At 55.9% G+C, this 14,883-nt stretch overlaps 1 protein-coding gene and 2 non-coding genes across 4 annotated transcripts in view; all 3 read right to left on the minus strand.

Moving 5' to 3' along the window:
- Positions 1-6,019, minus strand: part of PLXDC1 (plexin domain containing 1) — a 61,496-nt gene extending 55,477 nt beyond the window's left edge. The window contains exon 1 of one of the 2 annotated variants that reach the window (XM_055132553.1): positions 5,881-6,019. Coding sequence is in view for 1 of the 2 variants with exons in the window: in XM_055132554.1 (XP_054988529.1) it covers positions 5,493-5,568 (76 nt within the window). In the remaining variant the exon portion in view is untranslated. Of the gene's footprint in view, positions 1-5,492; positions 5,677-5,880 lie in introns of those variants that run through there. The other variant, XM_055132554.1, reaches the window with a different exon arrangement.
- Positions 6,020-7,490: 1,471 nt separating this feature from the next.
- TRNAC-GCA (transfer RNA cysteine (anticodon GCA)) lies at positions 7,491-7,562 on the minus strand. Its single transcript has one exon. It is a non-coding gene; the product is annotated as a tRNA-Cys (tRNA).
- A 603-nt stretch (positions 7,563-8,165) lies between these two features.
- On the minus strand, positions 8,166-8,237 carry TRNAC-GCA (transfer RNA cysteine (anticodon GCA)). Its single transcript has one exon. It is a non-coding gene; the product is annotated as a tRNA-Cys (tRNA).
- Between the last annotated feature and the right edge of the window lie 6,646 nt (positions 8,238-14,883).

Raw genomic sequence — 14,883 nt, forward strand, 5'->3', positions numbered from 1 at the left:
TTGTTTGTTTGTTTGTTTTAAATTCCTGGGTACCAAGACCATTCAGGTAGGGGGTTTTGTTTGTTTATTATGGTTTGTTTTGTTTTGTTTTTTGAGGCCACACTGAGCAATGCTCAGGGACTACTCCTGACTCTGCACCAGGAATTATCCTGGCAGTGCTCAGTGGACCATATGGGATACCAGGGATTGAACCTGGGTCATCCGCATGCAGGCAAGCACCTTACCTGCTGCACTATCATTCCAGCCCCCACAGAGATAGTTCAATGGGCTGAGTGCAGGCTTTGTAGGCAGGAGTCCTGGGTTTGAGTCCCTGCACCACATGGCCCTCCAATACTGCCGGGAGCCATGCCTAAGAACTCACTGGTAGCCCTAAGCACCACTGGGTGTAACCCCCAAACAATCAAAAATGAAATAAAAAATCATTTCATCTGGGGGCTGGAGTGATAGCACAGCGGGTAGGGCGTTTGCCTTGCACGCGGCCGACCCGGGTTCGAATCCCAGCATCCCATATGGTCCCCCGAGCACCGCCAGGAGTAATTCCTGAGTGCATGAGCCAGGAGTGACCCCTGTGCATCGCTGGGTGTGACCCAAAAAAGCAAAAAAAAAAAAAAATCATTTCATCTGGGTGCTGGTCCAGACGTACGCTGTCTCTTCTGTGGCCTGGGAATTAGGATTTTCAAATGATCCCCAGGAGTTTTGAAGCTGTCCTGGTTTTATCCCAAGATGTGAGTGAGAACCACTCTTCTGGAACCTTCTGAATCAGTTCGTGTTGTCAGAAATGGCATGTAGGGGTCAGAGAGATAGGGTACTGAGCTCTTGCCTTACACGCAACCCACCCGGGTTCAATCCCTGGCATCCCACATGGTCCCCCCAGCACCACCAGGAGTAATTCCTGAGTGCAGAGTCAGGAGGAACACCTGAACATCACCATATTTTGGTGTGGCCCAAAACCAAAAAGGGAAGAAAAAAATGAATGTGAATGCGGGGAACAGACCACAGAGAGGCATCCCATGTCTGCCCCACCCAGTACCCAGGATCTTGTGTCTCAGTGGAAAAGAGTAGCCGGGACCCGCCCCTGCCTCTGCAAACACAGATCCGTGGTGTCTACAAACAGTCGGTTCTCAATCACCAGGGGCAACTTCAGGAGGCAGCGAGGACAGAGGCTGAGCGGAGGCCTGGCCGGGACCAGGTGGCGGGCAAGGGCCAGGCCTGGGCTGTGGGGCCTGGTTTGTCATTAGATATTTTATCCAATTAAGTCATTCTTGGCTGCTGGTGCCTGCTGGACCCTTGCCGCCCCCTCGCACTTCTCTGTCCCTAATCTCAACCAGATGCGCTGGAGGCAGGAGAGGCGTGGGCCCCAGACCCCTGCCCTAAGATGCCCGCCAGCTGCCCAGGGTGGCCCCGGGCCCAGTGCCCGACAGGCAGCCTGCCCACAGCCCGGCCTGTTCCGCTCTTCCCGGGTGGGTCCCCCGCTCCTTCGAGGCAAAACTGTTTGTGCCTGGCAAGGCCGTTGGCTTCCTCCTACAGAGGCCGTCGGGCCTGGCCACAGCCAGAACAGAGAAGGGTGTGTGCAGGGCGGAGGCGAGAGGAGGCTGCTCTGGCCCCAGCTAGCAGGCCCATCGGCGCAGCCCATGGCAGAGGCCTGGGAAGGGGCGAGGAGGGATGGGGGATGCAAAAGGGGCTCCTGACATCCCCGACTGTCAGTAACCCTCGGCAGGCCCCCATCTCCTCGTCCCTAAAATGGGAGGTGGGGCAGCAAGCATGCCTCTGGCCGGTGCCCTGGGTCGCCAGGGCAGAGTGGAAAGAAGAAGTTTCAGGGATGGAAGTTTCACCTCAGAGTCCAGAATGGGAGCCTGGGGAGGCTGCTGTTGGGGAGCCCTGGCCAGCCCTGAAATCTTACCCCCTAAAGCCACACCCCATCCGTCTCCCTGCCCCTCCCCTCACCCTCTGGCTAAACACGACACAATACCCGCCCCAGCTCAGGGAAGGAACCAGCACAGCTGGCAGCTCACATATGTGTGTGCAGGGGACCATGTGCCTGTATGGGCCCCTGACGCTCATACTTGCTCACGTACACACACATTCACACACACACACACACACACACACACACACACACACACACATTGGCTCACACATTCACGCATTAGTACACTCACACATTTCTATTTTTTTTTTTGCTTTTTTTTTGTCACGGCCGCGTGCAAGGCAAATGCCCTACCCGCTGTACTATTGCTCCAGCCCACTCACACATTTCTAACTACCCACCCACTCATATACTCACATTCACTCACAGATTCACAAACACACACTCACATGCTCTCATTCACACTCAGATACATTCACACTCACACAGCCACACTTATACACTCACACCCCTGCACTCACATACACACACTCAAATACTTAGTCACACTCTCAGTCACACTTACGTACTCAAATACACCCCCACTAAAATACTAAATTACAGAAACCCAAAACTGAGAGGCCGCTAAGTGTGGTCACTCGACCTCACACTTCTTCATCCTCAGCAATGGAAAACAAATTATCTAATGCTTCCTTTTCAGCAGGTCTGACTTTAGGGGAGAGACTCTCCGAACAATAATAGTGAGTTTTGTTGAAATATTGTATGCAATCAAAGTGAAAGTAAAGTGAAATTTATTAGTTACACAGGCGGGGGGGGGGCTTAGGGTGGGGGGGCTAGGGGCGTGGGGGGGTTTGGGGTGTGAGGGGGCGGGGTGGAGCTATACTGGGATTCTTGGTGGTGGAATATGAGCACTGGTGAAGGGATGGGTATTCGAGCATTGTATAACTGAGATTTAAACCTGAAAACTTTGTAACTTTGTAACTTTCCACAATAAAAAATTAAAAAAAAAATACACCCCCACACTCACATTCACACTCACTCATGCCACACATATACAGTCACACACATGCGCACACAATCACTCCAACTCAAACACACACCATCACAAGCTCAAATACATTCCCACACTCAAATACACACTCGCCCACACTCAAAAACACACGCACATACACAATCTCCCACACAATCGCCACAATCGCTCACACTCAAGTACACAGTCACACCCACTCTGGAGCACTGGAGCACTGGAGTCCCATTGTTCATCGATTTGCTCAAGCGGGCACCAGTAACGTCTCCATTGTGAGACTTGTTACTGTTTTTGGCATATTGAATACTCCACGGGTAGCTTGCCAGGCTCTGCCGTGCGAGCGGGATACTCTCGGTAGCTTGCCGGGCTCTCTGAGAGGGGTGGAAGAATCGAACCCTGGTCGGCCGCATGCAAGGCAAACGCTCTACCCACTGTGCTATCGCTCTAGTCCCACTCACACATTAAAATTAGGTCTCCAGAGGGGTAGTGGGGGCAGGGCAGTCCAGCCGGGACCCCCCCATGAGGCACTAGGGCGGCCTTCAGCAGGCCGGGTGCTAACCCCCATGACTCAGCCATCCTGGTGTGGCTTCCCACCCCACACCTCAACCCCCCGCTCTATGCCCTGGAACTCGCCTTGAGCTTGCCCACTTGAGGCCCCTGGCGCCACCGCTCCCTACTCCCTGGGGCCTCCCTCCTGGTACACAGGGCCCTGGGCGGGTCCCCGCTCACCCCTCCAGCTGCCTGGCCCCCGGAAGCCCTCTCCAGCCGGCCCTGCCCTCTGGCCTGGGCGCTCCACACATACATGTTTTTCACCCGAACCTCCTCGCTCCCCAGCAACATCATCTCGCGAGCTTCTGCCTCTCTCCAGTCTCTGAGCTCCTGCCCGCTGCACCTGCCCTCTCCGAACATTTGTCTCCCTACCTCAGGACTAGATCACGTCTCTGTCCTGCTCCTGTTCCCAGAGTGAAGGGGGCTTCACGGCTCCAGGACCCAGGGGGTCAGCCCCTTCCTTTTCACTTCCATTAGTCTCCCCAACTGAGCCCCAGAGGCTATTCAGGGACAGCCTGACCCGGTGGGGTGTGCAGGAGTCTGAGAGCCAGGGCTGACTGGGGGACCCCAAAGTGCCCTCAGCTGGAGCCTCGCTCCCACCCTAGACCGCTCACTGAGCCTGTCACAGCTGGGAGGACAGAGCATCCTTACTTTTGATACGGGGTTCAAGTTTCTGCCTGCCCCTCTTCTCCTGGGCCTCCCCAAGAATCGACTACCCCAAATGAAGATACACCCTCCCCAGCCCCGACTGCACCTCTCCTGTCCCCTTCCCCAACAAGTCTAAAATGATAATTGTAAAAAAACAAAAGGGGACCCAGAGAAGAAGCAGGTAAAGCCTTGCATGCAGCCAACCCTGATTGGATGCCAAAGATCACATACAGTTCCCCTGACCTAGAGGTGACCCCTGAGCAGAGAGCCAGGAGTAAGCCCCAGTTTTTTTAGTATGGCCAAAATCCAGAAAGAAAAATTGGGTTTACTGTCTCACCAACACCAGCCACTTAGCCCACAACCTCCCTTCATAGGTGAGAAGATAGGCACAGAGAAGGAAAGTAACTTGCTCAAGGTCACACAGCAAATGAGATGCTGGGACGAGAAGCCAAGTCTCTGCCTGGCCTCCCTGCAACCTACTGGTTCTCCCCAGCATCCTCCTGCCATCACAGCTTTTCCCACCCCTGTGCCCCATTCTCCGCAGGCCCCCCCCCAAGCCTCCTCATCTCCACCCTGTAAAGTCAAGAACCTGGTCTCTGGGACCTGATGCCAGCCCAGCCCCCCCAAGGGGTGCCCAGTCCCCTTCCCCAGAAGCTCAACCCAAACCTCCCTCCTCCCCAGGCACTGAGAAAGGCGCTGGAAGTCTCACTTGGAAACTGTTTCTCTTACACAACAGGGGATGTGGGTGGGCAGAAGGGACTTGCAGGGGGGAGAGCTGAGGGCAGGAGAGGGGGTCCCCAAAGGCCTCCCAGAGCAGGGCTAGTGATGGGGGACAGCAAGCTGCTTCTTCCTGAGCCCCAGGTGCAGGCCGCCTGAAGTACCCAAATGGAAAAGAAGTGTTCAGGTGAGAGATGCGGGGTCCCCACCTCCACCCTGGCTGCTCCCACTCAGGCCCCCGCAACCAACGGGACTGGATCGTTTGGGGGGTGGAAGCAGGGAAGAGAGGAAGGAGGCGAATCTGGAGGTGCCCCGCTCCCCATCTTAGCAGAATTCAGGTCCTACCGCGCCGCCAAGGGTCCCTCTGGGGAGCTCAGAAATGTGGATAAGGAGCCCCTCCGCCCTAGGGTCCCCCGCGTCCTTCCAGAAGGAAAGGACAAGTCACCCTCACACACACACACACACACACACACACACCCACCCACACACACACACACACACACACACACACACACACACACACACACACACACACACACACACACACACACACACACACACCCGTCCTCAGCAAAGCGGGGTCCCGTCCACCTGCCTAGCCCCCCGCCCTCCCGCGAGCAGCCCCCTCCACCCGGCGCCTCGCCCCTCGTGGGGACGCACCCCGCCCACTCGGGCGGGTCCTACCTGCGCGGGGCTGGGGGCTCAGCGCCCGGGCCGCCCCCCGGAGCAGCAGCGCCAGGAGCCAGAGCTCAGCCCGCATGGCGGAGCCCGCACTCGCGGCCCTGCGGCCCGGGCTGGCGAGCGAGGGCGCGGCGGGCGGGCGGGCGCGGGGTCCCGGGCTGCAGCGGGCGGGCGCGGGCGCGAGCGAGCGGCGCCTCCCGGAGCGGGGACGGGGACGGGGACGGCCGCGGCGACGGGGACCGAGGGGGCGGGGCGGGGGGCGCGGCGCTCCGAGCTCTCCCGGCGCTTCTCCCCGCCCGCCCCGAGCGCGCCCGACAGCTCCCCCGGGCCGGGTGGGGGCCCAGGAGGGGGGCCGGCCCCGGGACCCCCGAGAGCATCGACGGCCCCCCACCTTCATTCCTCCCGCTTGTCCTCCACGCTCCGGGAAAGAGCCACAGACGGCAGGACCAGGTCCCGGGAAGGGGTCCCGGGAAAGAACGGGCCCCGTGGGCCTTGGGTCTCCCTTAATCCCCGTCCCTCTGGGAGCCCGGACTTGCCCGTGGCTTGTTCCCCAGAGTTCTGTGGATGTCTAATGCTTTGTCTCCCGCCCCCAGGAATCTCCCCTTGGCGCAGAGACACCCCCTCCCCCAGATTCCCTCCCCAACTGAGCTGCTCACCACCTTAGCCCACCACCCTCTCTCTGCTCAGCAGCGGCTTGTCCCCCCCCCCCTCCACCCCCGGCCCAGCAGACGGGGAGCAAGGGGCCCTCTTCTCGGCTCACACCGACTTTGCAATACCCTAAACTTGTCCCCACTGCCACAAAGTAACCGAGGTCACCTTCTTCCTCTCTGGGAATCCCCACCCCCAACTCCGCGCCCCACCCGATCCATCTTCAGAGCCCGAGACAGATCAGGAGGCCCCACCCGCCTCCGCCTGGGACCGGGCTCAGGGGACACAGCATCTTTTTTTCCTCCCCTTCCAGGACAGAATAAAAATACCCGCAATTTCGGAGACTTAATAGACGAATCAGGTCAGGAATCAGGAGAGGCGCCTCTCCCTGACTCTGACCTACTTCCCGCCGGGACAGGAGCTGGAGGGTAGAAGAGTGACGGGCGAGGGGCTCGGCGAGGGGCTCGGCGAGGGGCTCCGGGACTGGAGCGTGGCCAAGAGAATGAACGAGACTGGAGCACGGGGGCGGGGGAGGATTCCAGAAAGAAGATCGCGTGGGCGTGGGCCCTTAAGATGGAACAGGGTGAGCTGAGGGGGCAGGTTTGCTGACCCTAAACCCAAAAGGGGGACCCAGGACACGTAGACTAATGTCTACTAATGTTCTAATGTCTCAGACCCCCGGTCCCTCCTTCCTCGGGACCCAGGAAGCTGCAAACGACCTCCTCCTCCCGTCCTAAACTTCATTATAGGACAAGACAAGCGCTGGCTGTAAATGATCCCTGATGTCTAACTTAAATTCCCCCAATTTTGCCAATTCTCACATAAGGAACTATCAGATTGACGCTTCCAGCTGCGGCTTTTTGCTGCCCCCTAGTGGCCTCGCGGCACGCCGCAACGCGCGTGTTTCGCGCTTTCTGTCGTTTTCCGACCTCTGGCCCCAGCTCCTTAGCCCGGTCTCTCCGTGCATCCCACCGTCCCCCGTCCGGGGTACTTGTCTTACAGGTCTCCTATAGGGCTCAGGCTGAAACAAGTTGGAAACATTAGATGCAAAAGGACCTGTAAATTTCTTAGACTGCAAGTTCCTAGAGAATTATTAGGGGGATACCAGAATTTCCTGCACAGATTTCTGTGCTCCAAAAAGTTTCCAAGGTTCTGTTCACTAATCTTCTGCCAGGTGGCGGTGCTGGTCCACGAGTCACAGCTCCAGAATTACCACTTCTTGACCCGATCTGTCTTCCCTAACAGAGGCGGAGAAGGAAATGTCAACATAAAATTGTGGAGAAATAAATGAAATTTTTTAAGAGACTGGTTACCGGAGACATAATACTTTGGAAAATAAGAAAAAGACCGCGCAGGGGGCACCCGGATTTGAACCGGGGACCTCTTGATCTGCAGTCAAATGCTCTACCACTGAGCTATACCCCCTCTGCCGGGCAGTGGCTGCAAATAATTCTATCTAGTATTCTTATGCAAGCGCCGTGACAAATTCAAGGGGGAAAAAGTGGTGCTTACGGTTTACAAAAAAAGAGAAAAGTTACAGATTTCAAGATATTACTCATTCTGGATGTTTCCTAAAGCTACGAGCTCGTGCCTCCTCATGATCTAAGTAAAGTGCAATTAAAGAAAAAAAAACAACCTTCATAATTCCTCACTTAACAAACGAACTGTCTTGTGGGCGCACGTTCCCGAGCCGCGGTGCAGCTTCTCCCGCGGTGCAGCTTCTCTCCGGAGCGCGCGTTCCCACGGGCCCCTCCGGGTATTCCTCCTCCGCAGCCCCTTCCAGGGAGCAGCCTTGGAGAGTGAGGACCTGCCGACCTGGCGGGGGCGCCCACCCTACCCTTACGACAGTGCACCAAGGGCAACCAGGCATCCCACCCTCAAACACGCTCCGCGCCCGCTCAAGACCGCGTCCTTCCGTGCAAAAACAGCCGGCCCGGAGTTGCAGGCACTCCCGCCAGGAAGAGAGAAATCGGAGTTGAGAGGGGTAGAAATAACAAAAGCAGAAGCAAAACGTTGCCTCAGCCGGCAAGGGGGCACCCGGATTTGAACCGGGGACCTCTTGATCTGCAGTCAAATGCTCTACCACTGAGCTATACCCCCCGGGTGCAGGCGCAGCCTCGCTAGAATCGAATTCTGTAGGAGAAGGCTTCAGGTTCGCGGCTTCCCGCCGTGCTTTTATCTGCGGACTATGCCCCGAGAGCCTAGCGAGGAGGAAGAAGCCGGCTTCTGGGTGCGGACGACGGTCGTTCCCGGCTTCCTCCCCGGCCACAGCCTGGGAATAGCCGCGGGATGGGCGATCCTGGTTCCTCCGGGACTGTCCAAACTCTCGCGAGAGGTCAGACCCCAGGCTCGCCCGGCTCGTTGACTTTCTCTAGAAAGGACTCGGGCTTCTGCCCTTGTTCCTTCCTCCGTGAAGTCGGGACTCCGCTCCTCCCCTAGACCCCAGCGGAGCCCGGGGGAACCTGTGCCGCCCGACCAGGCGCGGTCACCTGAGCCCCTGCCCGAGCCGGTGCCACACCCCCACGCCCCAAAGCAGAAGCCCTCGGTTGTCAAGGCAGATTTCTCCAGCCTGAGAGCCCCAGGTTCCCATTTCCACCAGGAGCTGCTTAGGGCTTTGTGCTGGGGCTCTGAGTCTTTCATTCCCGCCAGAGCAAAGGTTAGGAGAGGCATGTTTACAGCGGGTCATCGAGTTTCCCCCGGGGGCCTGGGAACACCCCACCACGACGATCACCACACACACACACACAACACACACACACACACACACACACACACACACACACACACACGAGACAAAGTCCTTCGAGGCGCCCCCACCATGCAGCCCCCAAGCAAGGGATCCGCAAGGATGTGGATGAACTGGTAGAGCATGTGCTCTGACAATGTGGGGCCTGGGGTCCATCCCCAGCACTGCTTGGCCTCCCCACGTCCCTCAATATGGACAAGACAATTACGATGCCCCAAAAAGCAGAAACCTGTGGAATATAAAGTAACAGAATGGGAGACTAACACCCAAAGATAATAGAGATCAGGACTAGGAGGATTGCTCCACCGCTTGGAGGCCGGCCTCCCATGCTGGGGGCAAAGACAGCTCAGATAGAGAAGGGACCACCAAGTAGGCCCACTCTGGATGGGAGGTGTGTGCTGAAAGTGGACTATAGACCGAACATGATGGCCACTTAATGCCTGTATTGCAAACCACAACACCCAAAAGGAAAGAGAAAGTAAAAGGGAATGCACCTGCCACAGTTGGGGGGAAGGGGGAGGGGGGTGGGATGCTGGGACCATTGGTGGTGGAGAATGGGCACTGTGGAGGGATGGGTACTTGATCATTGTATGACTGAAACGTAAGCACGAAAGTTTGTAAGTCTGTAACTGTACTTCATTTAAAAAATATTTTTATAATAAAAATTTAAAACATTTAAAAAAATAAGTAGAAATCTTTTTTGGAAAACTAATGTCATCCTGGGGCTGGAGTGATAGCACAGCGGGTAGGGCGTTTGCCTTGCACGCGGCCGACCCGGGTTCAAATCCCAGCATCCCATATGGTCCCCTAAGCACTGCCAGGGGTGATTCCTGAGTGCATGAGCCAGGAGTAACCCCTGTGCATTGCTGGGTGTGACCCAAAAAGAAAAAAAAAAAAAACTAATGCTATCCTGCATTAAGTGTTCACCGTGTATGCGTTAGAGGCAAATGTCAAGCTCTGCATCTCACAAGCAAGGGAACCGAGGCTCAGAAAGGTGAAGTGACCAACTGGAGTCCCACAGCCACCTCAACGGAGCATCCCCCCCCCCCCCAACTCAGCAGTAGTGTTGAGGCCGTAAGTGCTCTCTGAAGTATTCTAGGTGAAGACCTGGTGTGCATGGAACAATCTCCTCCACGAAGGGTGCTGAGGACTGGGGGGTGGGCTCTGAGGAGCGCCTCATTCATCAGGCCACCAAGGGCTCAGTCTCATCCTCTTCAGCTCACACTAACCAAGTGGCAACAAGTCACCGGGAAGAGACAGTGATGTCGGTGGGGCCCATGGGTGGCTTATGTGAAGCAGGGAAGAGAAAGATGGTCCCTTTCTCCCCATCTGCCTCTGCCACCCGGGACCTAGGGTTACTGGGTTCTTTTCTTGGCATGGAAAAAGGAATTTCAGGAGTAGACGAGCAGTTTTTATTTGGAGGGTTTGAAGGGAAGGAGGGAGAGAAAGTGAAAGAGAGTGGAGAGTAACATGCTCAAGAGAGAACCCGGGCTTCTCCAAGGGCAGAGAGAGCCCCTGCACACATCCCAGCATCAGACACGAAAGCATGGAAGTCCACATCTCAAGAGAGGAGATGCAGGCGACACATGTGCTCAGGCACCGTCTGTGCTTGGCCACCTGGGCGCAAGCAACACATGGGCTGGGACAGCATGTACCCGCCCTTCCTTTGTTCAAGGTGGCTTTGATAGAGTATCTTCTCGGGATGTCTTGGTCTGGAATGTTCTGAAGTCTTCTCTGGGCTGAATCACTAAAATTAATCGGATTAAGGGAGAGGTCTAAGGGTATTTGAGGAATTTCCTTCATGGGGTCTCCCATCCAAGTACTAACCAGGCCCAACCCTGCTTAGCTTACGAGATCAGATGAGATTGGGAGCGTTCAGGGTGGCATGGTCATTCACAGAGAGGGCTCCAATCTCCTCAGGGTCCGTTGCTGAGGCCAGGTGAGGGTTTTATCAGGCCTTAGTTCCAGTTTCTGCAAGGTTGGCCTTTGCAAATTCAGAGCTATTGCTTCCCAGGAAATTTACTGCCCTCGCGTGGGGAGGGGCCTTCCCTATCTGGCTGTCTGCCTACATCAACAGGAGTGAGACTGAGTGCCCTGCTCTGGGGTAGGACCCATTAGAGAATCTTCCTAGGCCGCCTGGAGATAGTACCAAGGGCTGGAGCACATCCGTGTAGCAGCCCCATGTTCTAACCTATGCCCCCAGCACCACCTGGTCCCCAGAGCTCCACCTGGTGAAGTTCAAAAATTAAATTAAAAAAATAATAGAGTATGGGGCTGAAGCGATAGTACTGCCGGTAAGGCTCTTGCTTTGTTCGCGGCTGACTCAGGCTCAATCTCTGGCGACCCATATGTTCCCTGGAGAACCACCAGGAGTGATTGCAGAATGCAGAGCCAGGAGAAACCCCTGAGCATCTTTGACTATGTGGCACAAAAACAAGCAAATAAACAAAACAAAACAAAAAAGCAGCAGACTCCCCAAATTTTGGTAGGCAGTTGAGTCACCTAGTTAAAATGCATCCTGATTCACAGGAGCTGCCCAGAATTTGACATTTTTTTAAAATCTCAGGCATTTCTCCTGAGAGAGGGCAACACGCGGCCGGTCTGTTCTGTGTATCTCACTTAGAGTATCAAGGAGTTACTTGCTATTTGCTACTCAAAAACAAAGCAAAGCAAAAACGAGGCAGACACCAGCGAAGACTAGAAAGAGCTTTTGTTTCAGTTAAGGAACAGAAACCACGTTTGTAGCCTAGCGACCCGCTGCAAGCCTGAGCTTCGAAAGAGGCAAAGTTGAGTGCAGGACTCAGGGAAGCCGCTAGGGGGAGCAAGGAGCCCGGAGGCAGGAGACCGAGGGCGTCAAGCTAGCAGAGGGGGTTGGCAGGGACTGGGGGGGGGGTACATGGCGGGAGAAGCGGGTACCCGATACCTCAGGGTTCAAATGTCAAGCCGAGGGGGTCAATGAATAAAAGTCACTGTACGAAGAAGAGCACTGCAAGGAAGGGCTCTGGTGATTGGTCCACGTGCCTGTCAGTCTGGGGTGAAGACCAGCCCCCTCCGCTCCCCGCAGAGGCGCTTACAACTAGTAGCGACCGTGTTGCCGGCCGTGCAGTCCAGTCCCACGACGAGTGTGAGAGGGTGTGAAGGATAGGCAGGGTCAGGGCTAAACCCGGTGACCAAGAGCCTCAGGAAGGAGACAAATGCCCGGCACCAACCCCCGCATCCTCCTTCAAGCTACGGGCAGATTCCAAACTAGGCAGTTTTCCTTCCAGCGGGCCCGGACACCTGCGCCCCTTCTGGACACCGGAAATGAGCATCCCACCTTTCCCTCCACATTTCCAGGAAACTGCCAAATGCCGGGGGCGTGGGGCTGGAGAGATAGTACAGCGGGTAGAATGCTTGCCTTGCACGCAGCGGACCCCCGGTTCTATCACCCCAGCACCCGTTATGGTCCCCTGAGCACCCACAAGAGTAATTCCGGAGTGCAGAGCCAGGAGTAAGCCCTGAGCATCGCCAGGTCGGCAAGAAAGGAAGTCGGGGCACTCTGAGCCGGAGGTCCTCATCTCTGGATGCTCTGGGAGGGAGAGGGATCAAGTGAGTTGGAGCCCCGGATGACCAGTTGCTCCATTGGGGGTACACCCCAGGGTTCTCCCTGGGCACTTGGACCCCTCTCCCTGGGGAGGGCCCAGCAAGTTTTTCAGTGAGCTCACTGAGGCTCCACCCGTCTCTGCCTAGGACCCTGGAGGATGCTCACCATCCCAGGCACTCAGGACCTTGAAGCTCTTACCTTCCGGAGCCCTGGGAATGCAAGGAAAATGGGACCCAGGCTCCACATCTTCCCCCTCATCCAAAGAAAACTCCAGAATTGTGGGGATCTGTTCCTGCAAATCGAGGGTACCTGACTCAACGGCCCATCAGCAGTTGCCAGCCTGGTCATTAAGGCAGACCTTCCGCCAGAGGGTTTCAACTGCGGGCCACTTAGCCTCCTGTGCATCCCCTAGTATATTCCAAGGGGCCACGGATAAAAATCGTGTAAATGGGGGCTCATTACCTAAAATGAGGGGTCAACCAGTGGGCAAGGGGGCCCAGGAAGGAAACAGGTAGGAAGGGCTGAGAATCACTATCCTACACCAGGGCCTTCTGCACCTACTGCTGGGAGGCGCAGGCAGCCCGGGCAGCCCCTCTGAGCTGGAAGAAGGATTCAGTCCCTGACACAGTGCTGCTGTTACACTTGTGTGAGTCTTGTGGGTCCCCTCCAAATGAGCTCCCTTGGGGAAGAGCAGCTCTCCAGCTCTCCTCTTGCAGGTCCCCGGATGATAAGCAACTTGTGGGAATAAATGAGCCACTGCTTCTAGAATTCACTGACAGCCCGATGGCTCAGGCTCAGCTCTGCGGTCCCCTGAGAGTGGGAACTGAAGACAGGAATAGAGCAAGAAGCGATTTCCCAGAGATCCCAGACACTAGCAGAGAACCTGGGCCAAGAGAGGGGAGTGGGGGCGGGGAGGGCAAAGGGACAGGAAAAAGCAGCCTCTTGTTTGTGAATTTCCTTCTATGTTCAAGCTGGAAAATACAGAACGAAAAGAGGAAAGCGGAGGAAAACTAAGCCAGGGTCCAGGGACATTCAGGAGAACCAGGCATCAGGCAGGAAAACCTGTGCGTCCTTCTCTTCCTTCCTAAAGTCCGGAGGTTTACAAATTTCTTCCACTCGTGACGTCTTTTCACTCAGGAAATGCAACAGAAGTGAGCACTGTCAGAGACTCTTTGAATAAATTTTGTGATTGGTTTTGAATTAATGTTTGGTGGTAACTCACTTTAAAGCCTTTCTACTACTGGGGCTGGAGCAATAGCACAGTGGGTAGGGCGTTTGCTTTGCACACGGCTGACCCGGGTTCAATTCCCAGCATCCCATATGGTCCTGTGACCATACTCACCAGGGGTAATTCCTGAGTGCAGAGCCAGGAATGACCCCTGTGCATCGCCGGATGTGACCCAAAAAGGAAAAAAAAATACACCTTTCTACTACTGCCAAATGTTTCCTGACCCCCCACATTCCGTGATGTAACCCCATATGGGGCCAGAGAGATGTACAGGAGTTAAGGTTCTTTCTTTGCATGCAGTTAATCTGTTTGATCCACAACACAGCATGGTCCTCCAAATAGCACCAGCTGTGGCGCGCGCGCGCGCGCGCGCGCGCACACACACACACACACACACACACACACACACAATCTATCTATATATATATGAGCTCTGCAGAATTCCAAGATGCATAACAAGCACCCAGCGTCTTCTGCTCTCTCAAGTCCACACAGAGACTATGAGCTCAGGCAGAGCTAGACATTGCTTCTGCCTCTTGCCCACTTTTCCTCCAGTCTGACTGGGGAGAACACAGTCACCATCACCCCAGACTCTGCTATCTCTGGTCACCTACAAGTATACCCATGTCCCTGGCATCCCTTTCTGCCCCACTGGGGCCTGATGTCCCCCCTTGCTTCTCCCCTGAAGGTCTACCCTGTTCCCAGCACAGTTCTCAGATTCATCCTCACCACAGCCCAGGCGGCCTGACCTCCGCTGTTGACCCCCTTCCCCTCCAGCTTGTGGACAGAGGCCAGGCAGGACTCAAAGCCCCCAAGACCTAGTGCCTACTGGCCTCTCTGAGTACTGCCCCCAGAGCACATTATCCGGGAAAGGGAAAGTGTGCCAGATTTCAGTACTGCTTCCTCTGCCCACCACTCGTCCAGTCACCCCTAACCAAGCTTCTAGGTTCTACTCAAGCCCATCTCGCCTGGATGGGCACGAGTCCTCTGCAGGGGCCCTTCCTCCCACATGGTTACTCAGCGTCCTGGAGTGCTGGCCTGCTGGCTGGGGCCCCTTACACGTGTACCTGGTACACCGTAAGTGCTCAGAAGTGTTTGCTCAATACATCAACTCAGAGGTGGAGGCCTGATTCCCTGGGAGGCAAGGGGCCAGCACCCCGCTGGCAGGAAGGGTCAGCTCCAAGTCACC

This window comes from Sorex araneus, chromosome 3 (assembly GCF_027595985.1).
Source record: "Sorex araneus isolate mSorAra2 chromosome 3, mSorAra2.pri, whole genome shotgun sequence".
In the NCBI taxonomy this organism is placed as follows: domain Eukaryota; kingdom Metazoa; phylum Chordata; class Mammalia; order Eulipotyphla; family Soricidae; genus Sorex; species Sorex araneus.